The sequence below is a fragment of the Lynx rufus genome, unplaced genomic scaffold (genome assembly GCF_022079265.1).
Source record: "Lynx rufus isolate CCGP_SWC_20201006 ecotype Redwood Valley unplaced genomic scaffold, mLynRuf1.p SCAF_1, whole genome shotgun sequence".
NCBI classification, from domain to species: domain Eukaryota; kingdom Metazoa; phylum Chordata; class Mammalia; order Carnivora; family Felidae; genus Lynx; species Lynx rufus.
In genome coordinates this window covers 227,694,779-227,718,346 of record NW_025814823.1, presented here as the reverse complement: position 1 = coordinate 227,718,346, position 23,568 = coordinate 227,694,779, and the positions used below count along the sequence as shown (strand labels likewise).

Genomic DNA, 23,568 nt, shown 5'->3' with positions numbered 1-23,568 from the left:
GGGACACACAGAGGGACAAAAGACAGCTACACAGACACTATTCACGTAGCTCCCACCGTTTTGCATATTTTATATGCTCTCTCAGGCAAGCAATTTCAAACACTGCACTAAATTTATTAACAAATGAACATGAATGAAATGGAACTCCTTCTCTTCCCTTGGAACCGGCTCTCTTCAAGTTTGGTGGCAAACTTTACGCCCTCTCGCGCCCTGTGGCCAAGCCCACCTGATTCTAGAAGGTGTTTCCTTTCGGTTCTCCCTCCCCCCCCAGCCCTATGTTAGGCCACCCCTCCTCTCTGCTGGTTTCCTTGCCACGGCTGCTCTCACCTCCCTCTAATTCATTAGCCACGCTGAAACCGAAATTATCTTTCAAATATTCAAATCCAAGCACACCACACCCCCACTGGGAACCTTCAAAGTTTCCCCGCTGCGGTCAGGACCAAAGCCAAACTCCTTACCCGGATGAACTGGAACCTTGCCGGTCTGGGGTCTGGGTTCCACTGGTCCTGCCACCCTGTCCCGGCACCCTCCCAGACTGGTTCCTTGATCAATTCGCGCTGAGCACCAGTCACTCCTCACCTGGAATCCCCTGCTTTTCAGAACAGGGACATACTATCCTCCGTGGGTCTCTCAGCTGGAACAGAAAGCTTCCCGACCCTTACCGTTAAAGGTTACTCTTATAGGATCCCAGGGGAGATTGACCCAGGGAGAGCATATTTTGTAGAAAGTGCCTGTCTGTCCCTTTCCCATATCCTATGGGATAATCGCTGTGCAGCCAAGGATCGCATCCTTTTTCTTAGTCTGTCCTTAGTGACTAGCGCTGTGCTTGGGACATAGTAGGTGTCCAAGAAACATCTGTTGAATGAACACATTCATGAAGACATATTTCCTCTGTGTTCCATATTTCCTGATTATTTAACCAGCGCAAAGGCTCCGAAACACCACAGTAAGTACCTGGAGAAGCAGGTTACAACTTTTAGCTCACTGAGCACCCACTACACTTTAACTTAGCAAAAACACCTTGGTGGGTCACTGCCATAACTCAACACAATTGAGAATGGCCTGGTGCCATTTGTATGTCTAAATGGTATATGCAACTGTCCTCCTTCAACTCTGTGACAGACAGCAGCCTATAATTAAAAGTAGATGCAGCCTATCATTTCAAAAAGCACGTTACCTAAATCCCAGTAATTCAACTTAAAAAAAAAAAAAAAAAACAACCCAAAAGCCCCAAGGGGCGAGAAAACTGAGCCTTAAAACTCTTCTCCCCAAAGTAAAAAAAAACAAACCAAAAAAAGCAGCAGCACTGCTGGCATCCATGCTGTAAAATCCAAGCGTTACCAGCATCTTCATTCAGCACGCTTCTGTCTGCCCCACCCTCGCTGGCTCCAGTTAAAGGAATCTCCTGTCTGCAAGTCACTGTATCGATACAGAGCAAGAAAAAGGTCAGACAGTCAAGGCTAGTAATAAACAGGTGTAGCCGCAGCGTAGCGGGCTCAAAGTCTTAGCAACACTGCTTCGCACACGTGCAGCGCTCCATGCTTTTCAAAGCACTTGAGTGTCCAGTCTCTATTTGGCCTGCACCTCCAAAAGAAGGTACGCAAGCCCTTTATCCCCATTTGACAGTTGGGAAAACTGAAGCCTGCTGAGGTCAAGTTCTTTGCTCAAGGTCACAGAGCCAGTGGGTCCAGGGATGGAGGTCAAACGCAGGGGTCCTGTCAGGAGTGGGTGGTTTTTTTGTTTTTGTTTTTTTTTCCCCTCCAACCTCGTGGTGCTCAGCTTGGACTGCTGACAGACACTACTGGGCAGAAGGAGCGGGGAAGAACCGAGAAGCCACAGGAACTCGGTGCACCTCTGAATGAGTGCGAACCATCTGCACTCTCTCTGCTCTCCAGAGTGGAAGGGAAATAGCCAGGAGAGCAGGTTAAACAGAAGGAGCCGTGGTCAGGGTGGCAGAAAAGCGAGAAAGCTTTCTCTTCCAGTTCCCCTCAACATCACTGGCTCTGCATTTCCCTACAACACAGTCAACACAAACACTCTCCGATGAGACTCCAAGCATGAGCCATCCGTCCCAGGAGCCAGGCTGCTCCGCTGAGGCTGAACCACACAAGGCACAGCTATTCAATGCACTCACCTCTGAAGTGGGAAGGTGACCCTCCACAGTGCATGCCCCGTGTCTAGGGCAAGGCCTGGCATCCAGGAAGGTCAGTAACTTTTTTCTCCTCTCCCAAGTATTCACCTGGGACGTTTTAGGAAGCACATTTCTTGAGCATCACTGAACTCCTCGAAAAGCACTTTTCTCCGCCTTGAAAGCTTTAGGAGCAGGTATTTTCCAGACGTATGCAAGTGAAGCCAACACAATCCTTTCTTTCCTGTGCTTATGCCTAGCCCCATGCAGAGTAGGGATTTGGTCCAAAACGTGCCTACTGAAAAGACTGGACGTCCTGAAACAGTTTAAAAGTGTTACCTTCTGTAACACTGATCTGTCAGCATTTAAAAAAAAATGCTTTTAATAAAAGAAATCATTTGAAGGAGCTGAGCACCATGTGGCTTTGAGAGAACTCGCATGCAAATTCCTGGGGGCGGAAGTCACTGGACTGTGAAACAGCATCCAGGCAAGGAATGCCTGTGGCACACTCCCACACGGCACCTGCAGGGTAGACTGGAACTTTCTGCAGGAGTGTGGTGCCGTGCCGAAGCCTTGAAGAGGGGCGCACGTATGTCAGTATTTCGAGTATTAATCCAAGGAAATAATCAGATGTGTGCAAAGATTTCTGTACAAAAACGTTCCCAAGCATTATTCAAGATAGAATGAAGCAGAACCAACTTGCACATCTAACCACAAGAGAATAAATAAGTTATGGCGTATCTATGCGAGAGAATGCTAGGAAGCCGTTAATCATCACGTGCTAGATGAATACTTAAAGTCAAGGGCAACTGCCTACATATAAAATGGAAAGAGGTTACGATATTGTTTTAAACGACATGTGGGGGCACCTGGGTGGCTCAGTCAGTTAAGCATCCCACTCTCGATGGTGGCTCGGGCCGGGATCTCGCGGCTTGTGGGACGGAGCCCTGGATTGAGCCCATGGTCGTGAGCACACAGCCTGCTTGGGGTTCTCTCTCTCCCTCTCTCTCTGCCCCTCCCCCTACTCTCTCTCTCAAAATCAATAAATCAACATTTAAAAAAAGATAAAATACATGCCAAAAAACAAAAAAAAAGAGGCGAGAAGCACACCAGTGGTAAAATATGAGACTGCTGTTCTGTCTAGGTGATTAGGTTTGCACGTGGTTCTTATTCTTGATACTTTTACTTATTTTCCTCCCCTTTAGAATGAAAACGAACATCTGTAATTACAATAAGATTAATATGGTTTTTTTTTTTAAAGAGAGACCCTCTTCAAAAGCCACAGGCGTTCCCAGTAGCTTATGATGTCACTTAAAACTTCTCCCTTCTGATAAAATATACCTAACAGAGAATTTAGCATTTTTACCCCTCTTAAGCATGTGGTCCAAGCGGCATGAAGGGCATTCACGTTATGGTGCAGCCATGGCCACCGCCCATCTGCAGAACACTGTCCTTCCCAGCTGAAGCTGCACCCGCTGAACAGGATCCCCCCTAAGCCCCGCTAGCCACTGTTCCCCTTCCTGTCTAGGGCTCTATTCCCCGGACCTCATCGAAGTGGAATCATGCCACAGCTGTCCTTCCGTGTCTGGCTTCTTGCATTTAGTGGCATATCTTTAAGGTTCATCTGTGTGGTGGTATACATCACCACTCCATTCCTCTGGAAGGCGGAGGAATAATTCATAGTAGGCATATACCGCATTGTTTTCTATGGTGTTAGTTTATTTATTTATTTATTTATTTATTTTTATGTTTTATTTCTTTTTGAGAGTAAGAGAGACCGAGCACAAGCGGGGGGAGGGGCCAAGAGAGAGAGGGAGTCACAGAATCCGAAACAGGCTCCTGGCTCCGAGCTGTCAGCACAGAGCCCGACGCGGGGCTCGAACTCACGGACCGTGAGGTCGTGACCTGAGCCGAAGTCGGACGCTGAACCGGCGGAGCCACCCAGGCGCCCCACGTGGTGTTAGTTTTCAAACCAGACTTTAATTTTTATCATGGCTGAATAGCAAAATCCTCAGCAGTTCATGTACGTGAAGGATCAGAATTGAAAACACCAGAGAGTACAAGGAACAAAGTTATGTTACACGGAAAGCCAAAGTCTCCACCTAGCTAGGTTCCACTCAAATCTACAATATCAAGCCAGATCTGGCCACCGGAATAGTGGTTACCTCTGGGGGACTGGCACTGGGGAACCTTCCGGGCTGATGGAAACGATCCATATCTGGGCTGCGGTCTGGGTCACAGATCTGTGCATTGGTCGTCTGTCAAAACTCATGGGACAGTACACGTAAGACCTGTGCATTTCACCGGATGTAAACCGTACCTCCATTTTCTTTTTTTTTTTAATTTTTTTTTTCAACGTTTTTTTATTTATTTTGGGACAGAGAGAGACAGAGCATGAACGGGGGAGGGGCAGAGAGAGAGGGAGACACAGAATCGGAAACAAGCTCCAGGCTCCGAGCCATCAGCCCAGAGCCTGACGCGGGGCTCGAACTCACGGACCGCGAGATTGTGACCTGGCTGAAGTCGGACGCTTAACCGACTGCGCCACCCAGGCGCCCCTTGTTTTTTTTTTTTTTTTTAATTTTTTTTTTTTTTTGTACCTCCATTTTCAAAAAGAAATGAGACACAGGCCTGCCAGGACCCCCTCTGAAAGAAGATGCGTTGGCCTAAAAGAAATGTGAGTAAATAAGAATTCTAGAAAAACAAGGCGGTTCAGCCCACGCCCTTCGGTGGCTGTCCACTGTCCCTGCAAGTGAGTCCAAGCCCATTCCCCTTCACTGCTGAAACACTGGTTTGTCTAGGGAAGTCTGGTAAACACAGGGTTTACGAACACCCGTGCCAGGGAACCTGCCCAAAATTGGTCAACGGCCCGACAGGTGTGCGGCCCGGGGGGTATAATACCTAAAGGTATGTGCCTTTGTGTGGGAGTAGAAAGGAGGTGCATCTTGAGCACCTGTCAGGCTCCGGGTGATGTGATGCTGCATCTGGAAAGGGAGGAGATAAAGCCCCAGAACCCACTGTGAAGAAAAACCAGGTCTCCAAGAGTATGCTAGAGAACCGCATTCGCGCGTGACATCTGGGGCTGAGAAGAGACACTCTGACTGCCTCATTTCAGATCGGGCTGGCTGTGAGGTGCCTTTCTAGTTGTTTCTTCACTGGGCTCGGCTAGAATCCCCAAGAGGTGAACGTTACCTCTTTCTTATTAAGTACGGTTATTTGTTACTCTCCTCCGCGCAGTTTGTCTTTATAAAATGTCAACTTCAGGCCGCACATGGTGGGAGGCCTCAGTGTCCCAGCCACAGTGAGTTTCCTGCCAAGCCATTTAAAGCCCTCAGATGTCAATTTTTTTTTTTTTTTTTTTTTTGTAATCTGCTGTTCTAGATTCTCTACACTACTAGTCCCCTCTATTAAAATGCACGGCCCGGCGGCCAGCAGATCTCCAGATTCAAGAGCGCCCAAACTTTTTATTGTCTTAAAAGCAGCTTTGGAAGCAGAACAGGCACACCTAAGCCAGATGGCAAACTAGACACTGACAGAGAGTCAAATACTTCCTTAGACTTAACGTTATATCTTTAAGAAACTAAGCAGGGATCTTGAAAAGCTTATTGACGTGGACTCATTGTCACTTAGTTGAGACAATGACCTGGACTGACCAACTCTCAGAGCCTGGGACTGCTGAGCCTCAAAGCTTCCTGACCCAGACCGGACCTCTTCGGGTCTCTCACAAAATAGGCCACCGTAACTTCTCACGGCCTAGGAAGTCACAGCTACAACGTCTGCCCCCTCCCATCCCTGGCTCATCTGCCTCCCTAGAAAAAGTCGCATTAACCTGCCAGCAGACGTCCCTCTTTTCCGCCACGTCATTCCAACTCAATGTCCCGGGGGGCCTCAGCGTCTCCTCACCAGTCACCTCTGCAACTCTTATCCAAGGACTCCCACTTTGGCTCTTGATTTCCTCCCAGCCTCGAGTCCCCCCTACCAGCTGTGGTCTCTGTCCAGGCAGGGACCAATGAGGCACGGGAAGCGTTTGCCGGTGAACGTGGGCTCGGAGGTATGACAAGGAGTCACACACAGCCCTTCCCCCGCCCCCCGAGGTTGGGGACAGCGATGTCTACACATATCAGGAAAATGGCTGCACATTTATACCGCCAAACCCACGCTTCCAGAAAGGTAATCCTCGAACTACACTGAAGGTGTCAGACTCTTCCAGAGCCTTGCCCATCTACGGATACCAAAATACCATAAGAAGTGCGAAAGCCAGCAAGGACCTGAGAGCAAACTTAGACCACAATGTACTCCCCCAACTGGAAACAAGGCCGGTCCGTCTGTCCTGGGACCGTGTGACATTTCCTGAACCAGAGGTACAGGCTGTTTCTGGTAACTCCTCATCTAGGGGAGAAATTACCCCCTTTGTCCTGACAAATAACCGAGGTATCTCCCTTCCCAGGATGGGCTTTGAAAACATCTTTTGGTGTGACGGAGCAATCACAGAGAAGCAGCAGAAACGTTGTGATGCACACGTCTGCTGAGAGAATGTCCTCTCTGTCACTTTCAGCTCATGGGTCCTCAGCACTGTCGGTGGAATCTGGCTGGAACAGCAGGTGAACGGTTCCCAAACCATGAAAGTAATACAAAACCTACAAAAGCAAACCCTGAATGTGTAGGGCTTGCTGTGAAGTCTGCTTTTACCTCTACCGTGCCTCTGTTTTCACCTCTGCAGATGGGGTGCTTCCTACTCCGATGTCAAGGGCACCTAGAGAGAAGGAGGCAGGGGGTGACCATGGCCAGATGCGAGCTATCACGTCACAGCTGGCACAGCCTTCCCGCTCTGTTACAATTACTGAGCGCCTCGCTGTGTGTTATCATAAACTGCACTGTGCAATTTACACATTTTGGTCCGTGCCCTTCTGATTGCAAAAGTGTTTCATGTCTGTTTTCTCAACCAGGATCTAAGCAATTTGAGGGCAGGGAAAACAACCGCCATAAGGTGTATATGCTTTTTCCCAAAGGAGGCCTCCGAAATGATTTATTTATTCTTCACTTTTCATGGAATTCTTCTGTTTTAGTTTCTGAGACCCAGGGCAGATCTGAAGCAAGAAATTAAAAAGTACTCATCGTGTATTAAGTATTTTTACTAATTATTATTTTATTATTTTTATCATCTTGGTTAGTGCCAGACTCTTTCAGTGTTTTGAGTATCACCTGTCAGCATATATCCCGGATTGCCTAGCACAACAGATATTTATAAGACACCAAAAAATGTTACATTATGTCCTCCGTATATACTATATTTATTTAATATGCTAGACAAATGTGCAACACCTATTTCCAGCAACAATAATTCCCATACTAAAAAAGAAAAAGAAAACCAACGACCTGCATTTTAAAGGATAAGCTTCAGTTAGCAAAAAAACGCGCTTAGGTAGGGAGCTCATATCCCGATAATTGTGCATAAAACAGGGTTTTCTGTATTTCTATTGCACCTCCACAGAAACTCGTTGAATTGTAGGTGCTGAAAAATACCAGATTGACTTCTTAAAATGTAGGCATCACCCAAGTCACTCTGGTATGAATTTCACAAGGTTTATTTATCCCAACTCACACAGCCATTGAAAAAGAATGATTTTCCATCTGGGGACTCTCATCTTCCCATCCCAACATAACCCGTCCAAGTCAGACAAGGGAGAGTGAAAAGACACAGAAACCAGATTACCGACCCCTGGCATACACTCGGCGTTTTGCATCGAAAAGGTGAGATGGTACCATAAACGGTAATTCTTAGGGCTCACTGCTTTAAAAAAATGTGATGTACTCCTAGAAAGAGAGTTAGATACTATCTTCATATATGAAGTGTTTATCTTTTGAAGGATATGCTTGGGAAGAAGTATTCTGACAAAGTAGTAGTTAGGCTAGTCATCAAACCACTCAATAAATAAACAAGTGAAGAAACCCGCCGCAGGATTATACCTCCGTGGCTTTAGAGATAATCTACTTACTTAAGTGCATCGAAAGGCAGGTACTTTAAATGCAGATGTACATCTAAAGAGAACTGGGAATCATGGAGAACTGAGTATCAATTGGACTAAGGAGGTCACGGTGTCCTTGACTAAATATGGACTGCCAGAGAAGAGTGACCTCATTTTCTGTGTATGAATGAGAAACAGAAAAAGGCACTAAATTATGCCAGGCATAAAGCCCAAGGCAGTCAGAAAAAAACACATTATCTACTTATTATACAAAGATGCTCTCTGAAACCTTCTATTGCAGGAAACAAAAAAACCTCAGCATTGAAACAAATCGGGGAAGAAATAGGCGAAGGGGATCATGAGGTACAGACTTCCAGTTACCAAATAAATAAGTCACGGAGGTGGAAAGGACAGCATAGGGACTACAGTCAATAATACTATGGGGCGCCTGGGCAGCTCAGTCGGTTGAGCGTCTGACTCCGGCTCAGGTCACGATCTCTCGGTCCGTGAGCTCGAGCCCCGTGTCGGGCTCTGTGCTGACAGCTCAGAGCTTGGAGCCTGCTTCAGATTCTGTGTCTCCTCCTCTCTCTGTCTCTCCCTCCCATGCTCATGTCTCTCAATAATAAATAAATGTTAAAAAAAAAAATAATACTGTAACAACCTTGTACAGTAACAAGTGGTGACCACACTTACGGTGGTGAGCACTGTGTAAGGTACAGGATTGTGAAATCACTGTGTTGCAGTATGTCAACTATTCTTCAGTAATAAAAATAAAAAATTAATAATACCATTGCAAAAAACGTAGGTACTCTATAAATACTAAAGGAACAAAAAATAAACAACGGAATATACAGCAAAGGCAATTACCGCATGCTTGTATCATCAAATACTGGGCTACTATTAAAATCGTACTTGGGGGGGCGCCTGGGTGGCGCAGTCGGTTAAGCGTCCGACTTCAGCCAGGTCACGATCTCGCGGTCCGTGAGTTCGAGCCCCGCGTCGGGCTCTGGGCTGATGGCTCAGAGCCTGGAGCCTGTTTCCGATTCTGTGTCTCCCTCTCTCTCTGCCCCTCCCCCGTTCATGCTCTGTCTCTCTCTGTCCCAAAAATAAATAAACGTTGAAAAAAAAATTTTTTTTAAAAAATCGTACTTGGGGAGCCCGGGGGGGGGGGGCTCGGTTGGGTAAGTGCTCAGCATCACGAGGTCGAGCCCTGCGTTGGGCTCTGTGCTGACCATGAAGCCTGCTTGAGATTCTCTCTCTCCCTCTGCCCCTCCCGAGCTTACACTTGCACGCATGTGCGCGCTCTCTCAACTATAAATAAAGAAAACTTTAAAACCATACTTAAATACTTCCAAGTGACATGGGGAAGAGGCCTCCGTGTGAAACATATACATATCTCGGTTATGGGGAACAAAATTGGCAGGAGATATGCAAAATGTTGAAGGAGCTTTTTTTCTTCAGAGTGGAATCAGGGGTATTTTTTACTTTTTCCTCCATTTTAAAATCCTTATCCAACTTTTAAACAGCCAGCATACACTATTTTTATAATTAGAAAACAACTAATGTCATTTTGAAATGTATTCCATTAGTACAGAATAGGTGGGAAAAAAAAGTCTCCCCCCCGCCTCGCCCCCCATGATTACTAGGAAACCTAGCCTGAGATAGCCATTTCCGGCTTCAGGTACTTTGCGCAGTGGAACATACACAGGTCAGTTTCAGTATCACTTAAGGCAAGCTGCCTGGGGAGTCCCTTGCATCACTTAGGGACCTCGGATGGACACACACTCCCTTCCCAACAGTGGCCAGTGTCAGATACTCACCTTTCCCATTCCTGTACCTCCTGGTCTGGGTGGGTGGGGTATGTATTTCTCTACTTAGTAGACAGAAAGGACATGTATACAACTATTTTTCCTGGGCCTCCCTTTTTTTCCATTTTGTGATATTAGTAACTTGAGACCCTTATACTGTGAAAGCCTAACGCTAGGTTTCCTAAGTCAGGAAGGGCTCTTAGCATTCCTACTGCCCATCTTATGCTACTAATTGTAACGCTCCATATACAAAACTCTTCGTTCACAGATAAAAACTTTAGGTCTTTGAATTATCATACTGGACCCAACCAAATTCAGTGAATCAATCATTCAGGGCAACTGGAAATACCCACAGTTATCACTTTGGTGTGAAAAAGGGAATTACCTAACACTTGGAAGAACACATTTCTTCTTTTATTTATTATTATTATTATTATTATTATTATTATTATTATTATTGAAAGCGAGAACGTGAGCATAGGGGAGGGGCAGAGGGAGAGAGAATCCTAAGCAGGTTCCACACTCAGTGCAGAGCCTGACACGGGGCTTGATCCCACGACCCTGGGATTGTGACCTGAGGGGAAATCAAGAGTCAGATGCTCCACCCACAGAGCCCCCCGGGTGCCCAGAACACATTCCTTCTGAATTGAGAACAATTTCAACCTTCTTGTCTCCTTCAAAGCCTTCAGAACAAACTTGTACTTAACGCTTTAAGTGTCGTTAAGTAGCTTGTAACAAAGTTCACTGATTTATCCAACATAATTTGGTGAACTTGGCTTTTAAGGAATTCGAAGACTTTGTACCGAGTTTAGTTTTAAGCAGAAATAACAGTCCTTTAAACATAGTGACAACATGGGCATCTGCAGATATTTTAAAGAAATACATTGTTCAAAATCTATTTTAGCAATCTGTAGTGCTCCAGTGATAAAGACTAAGTAATTTCTAAACAATTTTATTGTGAAGTATCAGTTGCTTATCTTTTTGTTCCCTTTTAACAAAAGACAAGATACACTGTTGATTTATCAATATGAATTATCTGTATAACTTGGTTCTTCTGTGAACCTCTTGGATCATGGAATTTTATGATTGTCTTACATCATAAATTCAAAATCTGACAGCTAAGATCAAGTTTAAGCCCAGGTTGGGAATCAGAAAAGCCAGAACTTATCCTAAATTTCTAAGAACTCCTGGGTGGATTTCAGTGGATGAGCCTGACTGGAGAAGGCAGACAGCAGAATGACTAAGGGCCCAGCAGATGTGGGCTTGAATCCTGGTTCTGCCCAGTAATACCTGTGTGATTTTGGACAAGTGACTTAACACGTCTAAGCCTCTCAGTCCTTCCTCATTGACAACATGTGCTGAGATGCTTTAAGCACATACTGAGTGGTCTGTGAATGGAAGCAATTAACACTTTTGATTTTCAGTGTATAAAAATAGAGATAAAATTATAATTCTAGATATACTGCCATTATAAAGTGTTCTATGCATCTACAGGGTTCTACAAACATTATTTTAGTTTCTGCAATAATGGATTTATTCTCATTCTTTCCTATGGTGCTTCTGTTTAATATTACAAAGCAGGTCACTTATTCCATATAGTTTTGTTCCCCAGTGTAGATTTCAACCCTCCCTCACCACCCCCCCAAAGTACCACCACCACCAAAATTTAAAATGTGATAATAGCTTTTGCTAGTCTTGTCAGAATACTCCATAATATTTGGGTTTCCTCCCTGACTGACCTATAAAATTATAGGGAACTGTATACAACAGAATGTTCATGGAGAATCTCAGGAGGCACTGAATGAATCATTACAGGCTTCTTCCTCGCCCCTCCCCCACATGCACTAACAGCTCTGAGATAATTTATGACTATATAATTCCTTTACACAGTCACATCTGCGTTGTTTATTCAAATTGCAATGGAATCTTGTATACAGCTGGAATCCCAGTTTTTGTCCATATATTCTGTCCATAAAAGTTCTGTCCATATATTCTACAGGAACAACAGAGATGTTTATAACCATTTAAAAAAAAACCCATCTAAGAAACATTTTAAGTCATTTTACTATCTTTTTGCTCTTGACAAGTCAGAGACTTAAAAGCTAATGAGATGTTTTCCTTTCAATTTTGCATTTCTCGATCATCTCCACAGCATGCAACCCAAAGGCTGCTTTGACCTTTGACCTTTGCACTCCCTTGTTACATTTCTTCTTTAGGATTAGTCAGTTACTGAAATATGAAGCACTGTTCGCTCAAGGGAAGGTGTAATATACCTGCCCACTCTCACAGAAGATTGGTAGAGATCTGCATGTGTCCATCTGTCTAAACTATGATTAAAAACTCAAGTCAAGAGCTGCATATTTTCTGAAGTCTAAAGTAGACCTACTTTTGCAACCAGGTTCATTCTTCCTCTTCGCTGTTGTGTTTCCGACTAATTGGGGTAAAACGCTCCTCTGTTCTTACCACATGTGACCAGGTCACTCTTCAACTCCTACTGTTAATTCTCTTCCTTCAGTTTAAAACTAAGAAAAAGTAAGTTCCATCCCTCTAACCTTGTCATATTTTGCAAAAACAATTATCAAACAATACTGGCAAAAGAAGGTTTGGCAAACCTGTCGATTTCTTTCCCCCATCCCTTCAGCCCTAACTCTGACAAGCTATCTCGACCACCAGACAGCCTGCAACCTCATAAATGCACTGGCGCTTAAGGGATAAGGACCTCAAACAACACTTGTTGATAAAGCTTCTGTGCAAAAAGACAACGTTTCTGGCACTTTGCTTATGTCAGCTATGATAATTAGGTTAGCAATGTTTTAAGAAGGCACTTGAATTATTAGACCCACAAGGATAAACCATCTGCATAACTGTTTATATGTCTAGCGTCCCTTTTGTGACCTCAGGAGAGATCCTTTCCCTTACACTGAAATCAAATCCTTAGGGATATCGGCCTGGAATTAAATCAAGGCAAATGTGAGGCAATACTATGTTATATTTCAAGTCATTTAGTTACGACAAAGAATACTCTTATCTTCACCAGTTATCCCATATAATCCTCCCTCCCCACCCCACCACACACACACACAGACACACACACACACACACACACACACACACACACACACACACCAGTTCAGGGAGAAGTGATCAAGTAAGCTGGTGAGCTGGTGAGTAGCCCGGGCTTTCTGACCACCTTTGGGGTGGCTCCAAGAAAATAAGCCTTAAAATAGTAAAAGGTTCGGGTGTCTATATAGCACTTGACTCATCTAAAATGTGAAGTGTAGTAAATTCAGGTCCTAAAACCTTTCCATAGATGATAGGAAATGCCCGAAGTCACCAGTTAACTAGGAAAGAAGAGATGGTGAGCAGGAAGGAGATGGAGAGCAGAGAAGCCCTTGGGGGACCCTGGAAAGCAACTGTCAGAGCAAAGTGGCAACAGAAAAAATGTAAGATTTCACCAAGGGAAATTAGTTGGCTTACTAGACAAAGGTCTCTAGAGACTATACTACATTGCAAACACTTATTGGCAAGAAAATTTGCAGAAAAAAAAGCAGCTTACAATGTGGGCTAAGTATTAGTGAGCCTGTAGAGTTGCAATCAGTCAAAAGTTCTGAGTACAGAGAGACCAATCCAAGCCAATACGCATCTACTAGAGGAGTCAAACAAACCCCCTTCTGAAAAACTGGATTTGGAAAACTAAAAGTGCACTAACATAGGTGCATTTTCTATATAAACATCCCTCGAAGTCTCTTGACTTACAGTTAAAGAAAGAAGGTACTACAATACCAGGAGTGTGGCTCATCACACGCCCGGCCGGTTTCCACACCTGCCCATCAAGGAACTGACCCCCTCCCCCCCCATCCTCTTCCTAGCCTTGAGATGTAGCTGCATCCCACCCGAGGCCCTGCAAAAACGGTCCCCACAGGCAAAGTGCAGAGTACCAGTGCCCCTCTGCTGAAGAGTCTGCAGCGCTACATTTGCAATGACGCCACATGGAGAGAAATGGGGAAAAGCACGAAAAAGAAGCAAGGATGAGAAGGCAACAAACAAAAATGTGCTCCCCTCCTTTAGTGGTCCAAGAGAGAAAAAAATAAACAAACGCCAAACTAGAGATGGCCAACGGTCGGCTTATCATTTGGGCACCCGTAATCCATACCTGGGCAAAAAAAAAAAAAAAAAAAAAAAAAAAAAGAACCCAAAAAATTAGAAGTACCTGGAAACCAACTTGGACACACTGTAATGCAAAATCTCCCCATCATCGCCATCACCATCACCACCAACACCGGATAAATAAAAACCAAGCACTTGAGCTATATATATGCAACTACTTACAGACCTGAGGTTTACATAATAACAAATTACATAATACTCCTGCTGTGCACTAAAAACCCTTCTATAGGTGAAGCTCTAATCCCTCTGGTCTTTTAACATTTTCCGGAGAGAGCTGGAAAAGTCTGCTGAATAATTGGGGGCAGGGGGGATGGAGTGCTGGAAAAGTCATCCTTGACAAGCTGCAAGCCCAACCAAATGTTCTAGGATAAAAAAGGCACTCGGAGCAGGTGACTCCCCGCTGCTCTCATCCCCTGGCGCCCGGGTGTCTAAGGCCAAGAAGTGCGAGCGGGGCGCGGGGCGCGGGGTTCAGGGCGCAACTGCCCGGGCCGGGCGGGGGGCGCGGCCGGGGCTTACCTGCTCCCCGAAGTCGATGGCTATGTTGGTGATGCCCAGGGGCACCAGGAACCGGATCAGGGGCCAGTAGTGCGTGAGCGCCGGGAATTTCACCATAGTCCCCGCCGTGGGCTGACCCCACACACATCTGCCGCCGCGAGGGGACTCTGCCGGGAGGCGCGGGGCGAGTGGGCCGAGCGGGGGCGCGGGCGGACGGAGGCCGGGTCCGGCGGGGCCTCGGGGCGGCGGCGGCTCCTCCTCGCGGCTGCGGCGCCCTCTCCAAGCGCGGCTGCTCTAGCAGGAGATCCGCAAGCTCAAGTCCATCCCCGCTGCCCTCCCACACAACAAAGATCTGCCGGGAAAAAAAAGAGGAGGGACAGCGGCGGCAGCGGCGGCGGCGGCGGCAGCAGAAGGTTCTGCTGACAGCGGCTCCATTATAAGCGCTCTGGGGCCCGGAAATAAATAAATAACCGCGCGCACGAGGCGCCGCCGCCGCCGCCGCCGCCGCCGCCGTGCGGAGGAAATCAGGGGCGGGCGCGGAGGCGCGGACACCGCCGGCGGCCCCGGGGGCGGGCGGGCGGCGGGCTGGGGAGGGGCCGGGCCGGGCGGGAGGGCGGGCGGCGCCCTCCTTCCCTCCGCCGCCGCCTGCGCTAGGCGCGGCCGCGGGGGGCGCTGCGCACGCACAGGCCGTGGGGCCGCCGCCGCCGCCTCGGCTGCGCCCGGGGGCGCGCGGGGTGGGACTCGCTGCGGTTCCCCGGGCGGCCAGGGGCGGCGGCGCGAGCCGGCGGCGAAGCGGGGCTGGGGCGGCGCGCGGCCCGGGGCGCCCCCCTCCCCCCCCCCGGCCGCGGAGGACGCCGCGGGGGAGGCCGTGGGACGGAGCGCCGAGCCGCTGGAGGCCCCGGGGCCGCCGGGGCCGGCGACGGGGCTCTTACCGCCCGCGCGGTCCCGGGAACGGCTGGGGCGTGTGGAAGACTGGCAGGCGGGGCAGGGGACGCGACTGCGGACGCGCCGGGAGGGATCGGGGCGCTCGGGGCTGTGAAGGAAGGAACGGGTTTGGGCAGCCTTCCCCGGCGGGCGCCGCGATGGCTTTGGTGCCCGCCTCGGGCGGGCGGGGACCGGGAGAGCCGGCAGCTCCCGGCGGGGCTGGGGGCCTGCTTCGGGCCCACCTGGGAACTAGGGGCCGGGAGAGATGGAGTTGCCGCTCTGGACGGGCGCGGAGACCGAGGAGAGGTCGCAGCGAAGGGTGCATCACACTCAGGGTGTCCCCGGGGGAGATGCGCGGAGGGCCGCGGGGACCGCTCCCTGCGTGCGCCCTGGCCGGGCCGGCGGTCCTCTGGAGCGCGCCGAGCTGCCTCCAGCACGCTTGGCGAACAGTGAGCCGAGATTCTCCTCCGTGCACCGCTCTTGTAAAACAACAACAAACTCGGGAAGCCTGTCTCTTTTAGGTAAACAAGGGAAAGAGGACAGAAGAAACTGTTTTTATTATACTGGGCCCCGGTGATTTTAGAGTAAATAATAGTTGTGCTGAATGTTTTACCTAAAACTTCGTAATAGCTCGGACAGCAAAGCCGGCATCCATCTCCGGCAGCGCCCTCCGACAGCAGGGTTGAGGCCCCAGTGAGCGCAGAGTCTCAAGGAGGCAGGGGGGGTTGTGGGATATTTCTGACCCTTTTGCTGAATTGTGCCCTGAACCAAAAACTCTTAGCAAATAGCCTTAGTGAAAGGAGAGGTGAAAAGAGTCTCCTGTTTAGGTCAGCTTCATGGGCTCGTGACCTGCAAAAGTCCCACCACTGAGAAGGACCTGCCTTTGGTTTATCCAATACTGTTGCCCTCTGGCAAGTCATAATTTTTGAAGGACGGCCCGTCCTGCTCAGGTTATTTTGCACACACCCCCCCCTCGCCCGCGCTTCTTTTAAAGTGTAATTAGCACGGTGAATTAATTTGTTATTAAAAGTGATAAAGCAGTTTTGCACGTAGGAATGAGCCTGTGACGTCACATGTAGCTTTGTAAAGCTTGTGTTAATAGGGAGCCAGAGACCTCAACGTCCCGGTTTCAGCATTTCACAATCCATTTGAAAGTATTAAATGTTTTCCATATTTTATGCCCTTTTAAGAGACCTTTTTAAATTCCACAGTCTACCAAGACCTTGAGAAAGAGGATGATAATTTACCTTGTAGCTCTGATGTAACCTCAAACGACATCCCCTATAATTACAATGAAAATTTGGTAATTATTTATTGTGTTATATGTGCCAGATAATATTATTTAAAAGACTTCCCAGCAAAACAGGAAGTACCTGTGTACAGGACTCGCCTCAATGGCAAGTTCCTGAAAGACGTAGTGTAGTCGAATCTTATTTAAGATATAGTAAGAGAGCTTGTTATTTAAAGCAATTCTCTGGAAAGTAGTTCTTTTCTAAAGCAAATATCACCTTATGGTTTATCCATTCTGTTAGTCTAGGTTGCCACGGGCTCATTTTACTCAAAGCAATCTAATTACACTGACCTTTGTCTAGAACGACAGGGTTGATGAGGTCCTCGATCAATACTCATCAAGCCGGGTTTGCTTTGGCTGGTCTCTGGACAAGGACCTGCCACATTCCTGCTAGTGCGCTGCTGGCCCATGCAAACGCTCACAGTCCTTCTTAAGGAGGAATGGTCAGAAAATTCCAGTGAGTCAGTGAAAGGCCTTTTGAGTATTAAAACAAGGATTGAGGGGCGCCTGGGTGGCTCAGTCGGTTAAGCGGCCGACATCGGCTAAGGTCATGATCTCGCGGTCAGTGAGTTCAAGCCCCGCGTCGGGCTCTGTGCTGACAGCTCGGAGCCTGGAGCCTGCTTCGGATTCTGTGTCTCCCTCTCTCTCACCCTCCCCAGTTCATGCTCTGTCTCTCCCTGTCTCAAAAATAAATAAACGTTAAAAAAAATAAAAAATAAATAAATAAAAAACAAGGATTGAATACTCAATCCTTATTTGAGTACCCCCAAAAAGTGTTTAATGTTTGTTTATATTTGAAAGAGAGAGAGACAGAGCGTGAGCAGGGGAGGAACAGAGAGAGAGGGAAACACGGAATCCGAAGCAGGCTCCAGGTTCTGAGCTGTCAGCACAGAGCCCCACGTGGGGCTTGAACTCATGAACTGCGAGATCAGGACCTGAATGGAAGTCGGACGCTTTACCGACGGAGCCACCCAGGCGCCCCTTGAGTATTCTAAAAGTGTATTGTTTAAATGAGTGATTTAATAGTGTCATCTTTGATTATGGCATGGAGCGCTTTTTAGATTTGAAAGGCCTCTGAATTTCAATCACACTATGGCAATGTGGAAGTTAATGGGACATTTAATTGTTTTTTTTTTTTCCTGTCAAAGACTCCAAATCAGATAACTGGTTTCAAAGGGAGTGATTGACCTCTCTTTTTCTTCCTCATTTTAACTTAGTAGTTGTTGGAAAAGATAACTCCAGAAAATAAGTGGTGATAATGAATGGGAAATTTTCTAAATTACCCCGAACCCAAGAAGAGATCACAAAGGCATTTAAATTGGATTCAGAGACTGTTAGGAGGGTACAGCTTTATCTTCAATTTACAAAGTCTTTGGCCGAAGGACACTGCAAGATGCACAGTCTCTACCTTCAAAAGTATAAAGAAAAAATGTGTACATATAGGAAACATGCTGGAAGAAAATGTGCTCAACTATTAACAGTGGTTAGATCTAGACTTTTTCCTTTTCTGTATTTAGCACAACGGGCAAATAGAAGGTGATAAAACATTTTGAAAAATATTTACAAAACATCACCAGAAGTGCAAGGTAGCACTAATTTCAAGGGTGGAAACAGTTACTTTTCACGGAAACAATTTCACAAATGACCAGCCATATGCTATTGTTTTGATGTTTAAAATTATTCACCCCTATTTTTTAACGTTTATTTATTTTGAGAGCGCACGTGCATGGGGGAGAGGCGGGGAGAGATGGAGAGAGAAAATCCCAAGCGGAGTCCCTGCTGTCAGCACAGAGCCCGATGTGGGACTCAGTCTCACGAACCCAGAGATCATGACCTGAGCCAAAGTCAAGAGTCAGACACACCACAACTTAACCGATTGAACCACCCAGGTGCGCCGACTTCTTTAATATTTTTAAAGGGACCACACAGATGCTTCCAAAATATTGGACTGCAAAAGGGAATGGGGAAAATTTCTAACATGCTGATATGGAGTGGTCTGTAGAATAGTTTGGTAAGTGAAAAAAAAAAAAAAAAAAAAAAACAAGGTGCCAAAACGTGAAATCATATGCTCTTTTGGTGGGAAAGGGGGTAAAATGGGAGAGAAACATGAACATGGTTGTGTATGCATATGTGTTTTGCTTATATTTGTGAAAAAGTCACACAGGAAGTGGAAACCAAAAACTATTCGAAAGTTTATCTATGGGGAAAGAAAGAGCACAGGGTCGAATAGGAATGGAAGAAGGAATTCTCTTGAGTGTATTTTGTTATCTAATTTTGGCTTTGGAAACATTCAATGTCGTGTTTAAAAAATTTTTTTTCAATGTTTATTTTTTTTTGAGAGAGAGACACACACAGAGTGCGAGTGGAGGAGGGGCAGAGAGAGAGGGAGACACAGAATCTGAAGCAGGTGCCAGGCTCTGAGCCCAGCGCGGGCCTCGAACTCACCAACCATGAGATCCTGACTGGAGCTGAAGTCAGACACTTAACCGACTGAGCCACCCAGGCGCCCTGGAAGCATTCAATGTTTTAAATGTTGAAGACATAAAATTAAATCAGAAAAAAAAAACAATTATGGACAGCAGACATATAAATGTCATGCATAATTTTTTTTCTTGTTAATTTTTCTTTTATTCTGAGGAAGGGATTTGAGGCAGCTTTACTCAGAGCGTAGATCCATTTATTTACACAGAGCCTTATCCATATGTAATGCCTTTTATAAATTTGGTTTTTCTATAATTGCTAGAGGATAAAGCATTTGGGGAGCCTCTTGCCAGGTCACTCATGTAACCTGATGGCATTCTGTACTGGTAACTAGTAACTTACTTCTATGTCTGCAAAGTGATGAAAAACACAAAGTAAATTTTAGAATGGATTCTGCTCATGCCATTCAAAAACCCCACACCATTAGCACCTGACTGCCTAGATTTTGGAAGCAATGTACTTTATATAGGTGAGCGTTTCATGATCGGCTGACTCACCCTTGCTCGTTATGATAACACACAAAGGGTATGTGTGTAGGTGATTCATCCTGGTTCTGCAAACCTTAGGTCTGGTCATTTTTTAAAGAATTATTTTTAATGTTTATTTATTTTTGAGAGAGAGAGAGAGTCGAGCAGGGGAGGGGTAGAGAGAGAGGGAGACAGAATCTGAAGCAGGCTCCAGGCTCCGAGCTGTCAGCACAGAGTCCAACGTGGGGCTCAAACTCACGAACCTTGAGATCATGACCGGAGCCGAAGTCAGACACTTAACCGCCTGAGCCACCCAGACGCCCCAGTCTGGTAACTCTTAACAAATTAAATGGAATGGAGAGGTAACTGAGATTAATATATAGCTACTTTTTGTTCCCCCTTTTCCTCTCTTTCTTCAACTTCTGCTTTTGCTTATATTTAAGGAACCTCTACGCCCAATGTGGGGCTCGAACTCACAACCCTGAGATCAAAAGTTGCGTGCTCTACTGAGTGAGGCAGGCAGGTGCCCCTGCTTTTGCTTGTTTTTTAAAAATGACCAGACGAACATAAAATGCATACAAGTTAAAAATATTTAATAAAGCTTAAATTTTTATTCTTGCTACCTATCCAAGGTCTAAGGTCTATTTTTTTTAAAGCCCTTTTAAAATATCATGCGTTTCACCAAGTTTTCCTGTGTAATTCTAGCTGACTTTGATATTTTTTTTCCCTCTGTTTATTATTTTGGCAATCAGAGGGAAAGCTGCATTAGTCTCAGTTTCTAATACCTAAGTCTGGTGTCTACCACAAAATATTGAATTTCCTGAGATTAGGAACCATTTAAAATACTACCATTTTCTCTGGCCCCCTACTTCTCACCGGCACTCCTAGGACAATACTAGACAATAAATAATATGTTTTGAATTGAGCTTTCTGAAAGTGTTTTATGTTTAACCCCCGAGTTGACAAGGGTATTATCCTTTCCATTATGTAGTTAGTACCACAGTACTATGTAGACATCCTTAGCATTTTGATAGTATGTAGAAATCAGATTTTGTAGCTTCTCAGACTTTACGATCCCAGAGAAGAGGGAGACAAACCAGAGTTCTGTTGTTACTGCATTTTGAATTTTTTTTTTCAACGTTTATTTATTTTTGCGACAGAGAGAGACAGAGCATGAACAGGGGAGGGGCAGAGAGAGAGGGAGACACAGAATCGGAAACAGGCTCCAGGCTCCGAGCCATCAGCCCAGAGCCCGACGCGGGGCTCGAACTCACGGACCGCGAAATCGTGACCTGGCTGAAGTCGGACGCTTAACCGACTGCGCCACCCAGGCGCCCCATGTTACTGCATTTTGATTGAACTTATCGATTAATTAAGGTTTTAATTCATCGGGCAAATTTGCAGTACAGCGTCACCTTCACATTAAGCGTGTAGCTTATCCCTGAATTCCTACATTCCCCCCAGAGCATTTTTATATTTGAAGACATTCCCGATTTCAAAATGCTATCCTGGAACACATCACATAGTTTTACTCGTGACTCAATAGAATGAGCGGTGGGATAAGATGTTGATGGAACCCGCGTTACTTTAGTCTCTGTGTAGATAAGCTAACTTTGTTCTAATTCATTCAGCAAATTCTTTTGAGTGCCTACTGTGTGCCAGGCATGGTGCAAGGTGCTGGCATGTAGTATTGAACGAAGCAAATATAATCCCCCTAGGACGGAGAACAATGCGTGGCATTTTCTCTCACTGCTTCTACTCAAAACAATATTGAAGCCTCCAGCCAATGCAATCCAGCAAGTAAAAGAAAGAAAAGGTATGCACATTGGAAAGAAAAAAAATTTTTTTATTCACAGATGATGAAATAGTTTAAACAGAAAGCCTCAGAGATTCTATAAGAAAACGACTAGAACTAATATTTGAGCTTAGCGAGGTCACAGGATACAGAGGCATTCGCAATACTCCTTTGTGCTTATAGGTACTAGCATTGAAAAATTGGAAATTGAAATTTAAAAACCATAATTGGCAACAGTTTTACAATTCATGAACTCCTTGGGGATAGATCTAATAAAAAATGTTGAAAACTATAAAACATTAGGAGTTCAAAGGAGACCTAAATAAATGGAGAGGTGTGATACATTAATGGACCAGAAGGCATTATTAAAATATCAGTTCTCCCCAAGTTGGTCTACAGATTAAACAGAATCCCACTAAAAATCCTTTGGAGAAAGAAAGAAAAAGCACAGGACTGGGGAAAGCCAAACAATTTTGAAAAAGAACAAAACTCGAGGACTGAAACGACCTGATTTCAACACTTACTATAAAGCTACCGTAATCACCACCGTGTGGTTCTGGTGAGACAGACATAGAAATCAATGGAAGAGAATAAAGAATCAGAAATAGAACCTTGAATCTATGGGCAATTGATTTTTCACACAAATGGCAAGGTAATTAACTGGAGATGGAATAATATTTGCGGCCAACGTTGCTGGGGCAAAATAATGGCCTGTGAGCCATACTTCATGCCATGTGTACAAATTAAGTAAGAATAGGTCTTGAATTCAATGCAGTAATTACAATACTTCCAGATGAATACACAGGAGAAAGTCTTTGGGACTATAGGTTAGACAAAGATTTCTTAGACACAACATCCAAAGCACCAACCGCACACAAAAACACTCATAAATTGAACTTCACAATGAAAACCTTCTGCTCTCCCAAAGCTTTTGTTAAGGAAATTAAAGACAGGGGTTGGGAAGAAATATTTACAAAACTCGTATCTGATGAAGGGCTTGTATCAGGAATATAGATATGTTCTCAAAACATAAACATAGAAGTACAGGTAACTCAAACCCATGTGTTTAATGACCGTACAAAAGGACTCCGGCCTTCATTACTTGTCGGGGAAATGTGCATTAAAAGTACTAAACTAGAAGGGCTAAAATTTAAAAATGTGGCAAAAACGTCTGAGTGCTGGGGAGAGTACGGAGTAGACGGAGCTCTCATACATCACGCTGGGAATGCAAAATGGTACACTCACTCTGGAAAATGGTTTGACAGTTTCTTATAAATTTGAATCTCCACTTACCAAATAGCCCAATGGTTCTACTCTGAGGTATTTACCCAAGAGAAGCGAAAACTGATGTCCACAAAGATCTGCATGCAGCTGCTCTTAGCAACTTTATTCGTGATGACCCCATGCTGGAAACTACCCAAAAAACCGTGAACTGATGAATGAATAAGCAAGCTGTGATGCATCCATGGTTTGGAATACTACTCACTATAAAACAAACAAACAAACCAAACAACAAACTACAGATAAATGCCACAATATGAAGCAAAATGAGCCTGCAAAAAAAGCCTGAGTAGTGACTCAGTATGCTACTCTTACATGACACTGTGGAAAATACAAAATCGGACCAGGGGTTGCCAGTGACTGGGGGTGGGGTGGGAGAGCAGGCAGGACGGACTACAAAGAAGTGCAAGGAAACTTTCCGGGGCGATAGAAATAGTCTATATTGTGACTGTGGTTGTGGTTATATAACTCCTAGAACTGTCTGCTTAAAAAGGGCCACTCTTAGTATGTGTAAACTACACCTTCACAAACGTACTTTAAATAAAACGTATGTGTACGTTAAAGCAAAATAAAACATAATCCCTTCCTCGGTGGAGCAGTCATTAAACAAATGAGCGCACAAATCAAGGTACATTTGCATGCTGCCTTTAATGATAACAGCTGCCCCTCTCCTATTCTAGAGAGGGGCTGGATAAGGAAGTTTACAATTTATGTTTGAATATTAAATCGACCCAGTCAATTTGCTTTAGAATTTGTACAGAGTCT

At 45.5% G+C, this 23,568-nt stretch overlaps 1 protein-coding gene across 1 annotated transcript in view; it reads right to left on the bottom strand.

Moving 5' to 3' along the window:
• The window catches only part of ANKH (ANKH inorganic pyrophosphate transport regulator), a 141,241-nt gene extending 126,233 nt beyond the window's left edge, over nt 1-15,008 (bottom strand). The window contains exon 1 of the mRNA XM_047093938.1: nt 14,586-15,008. Within this exon, the coding sequence (XP_046949894.1) occupies nt 14,586-14,681 (96 nt within the window). The 5' untranslated portion in view covers nt 14,682-15,008. The remainder of the gene's footprint in view (nt 1-14,585) is intronic.
• Nucleotides 15,009-23,568: the final 8,560 nt, after the last annotated feature.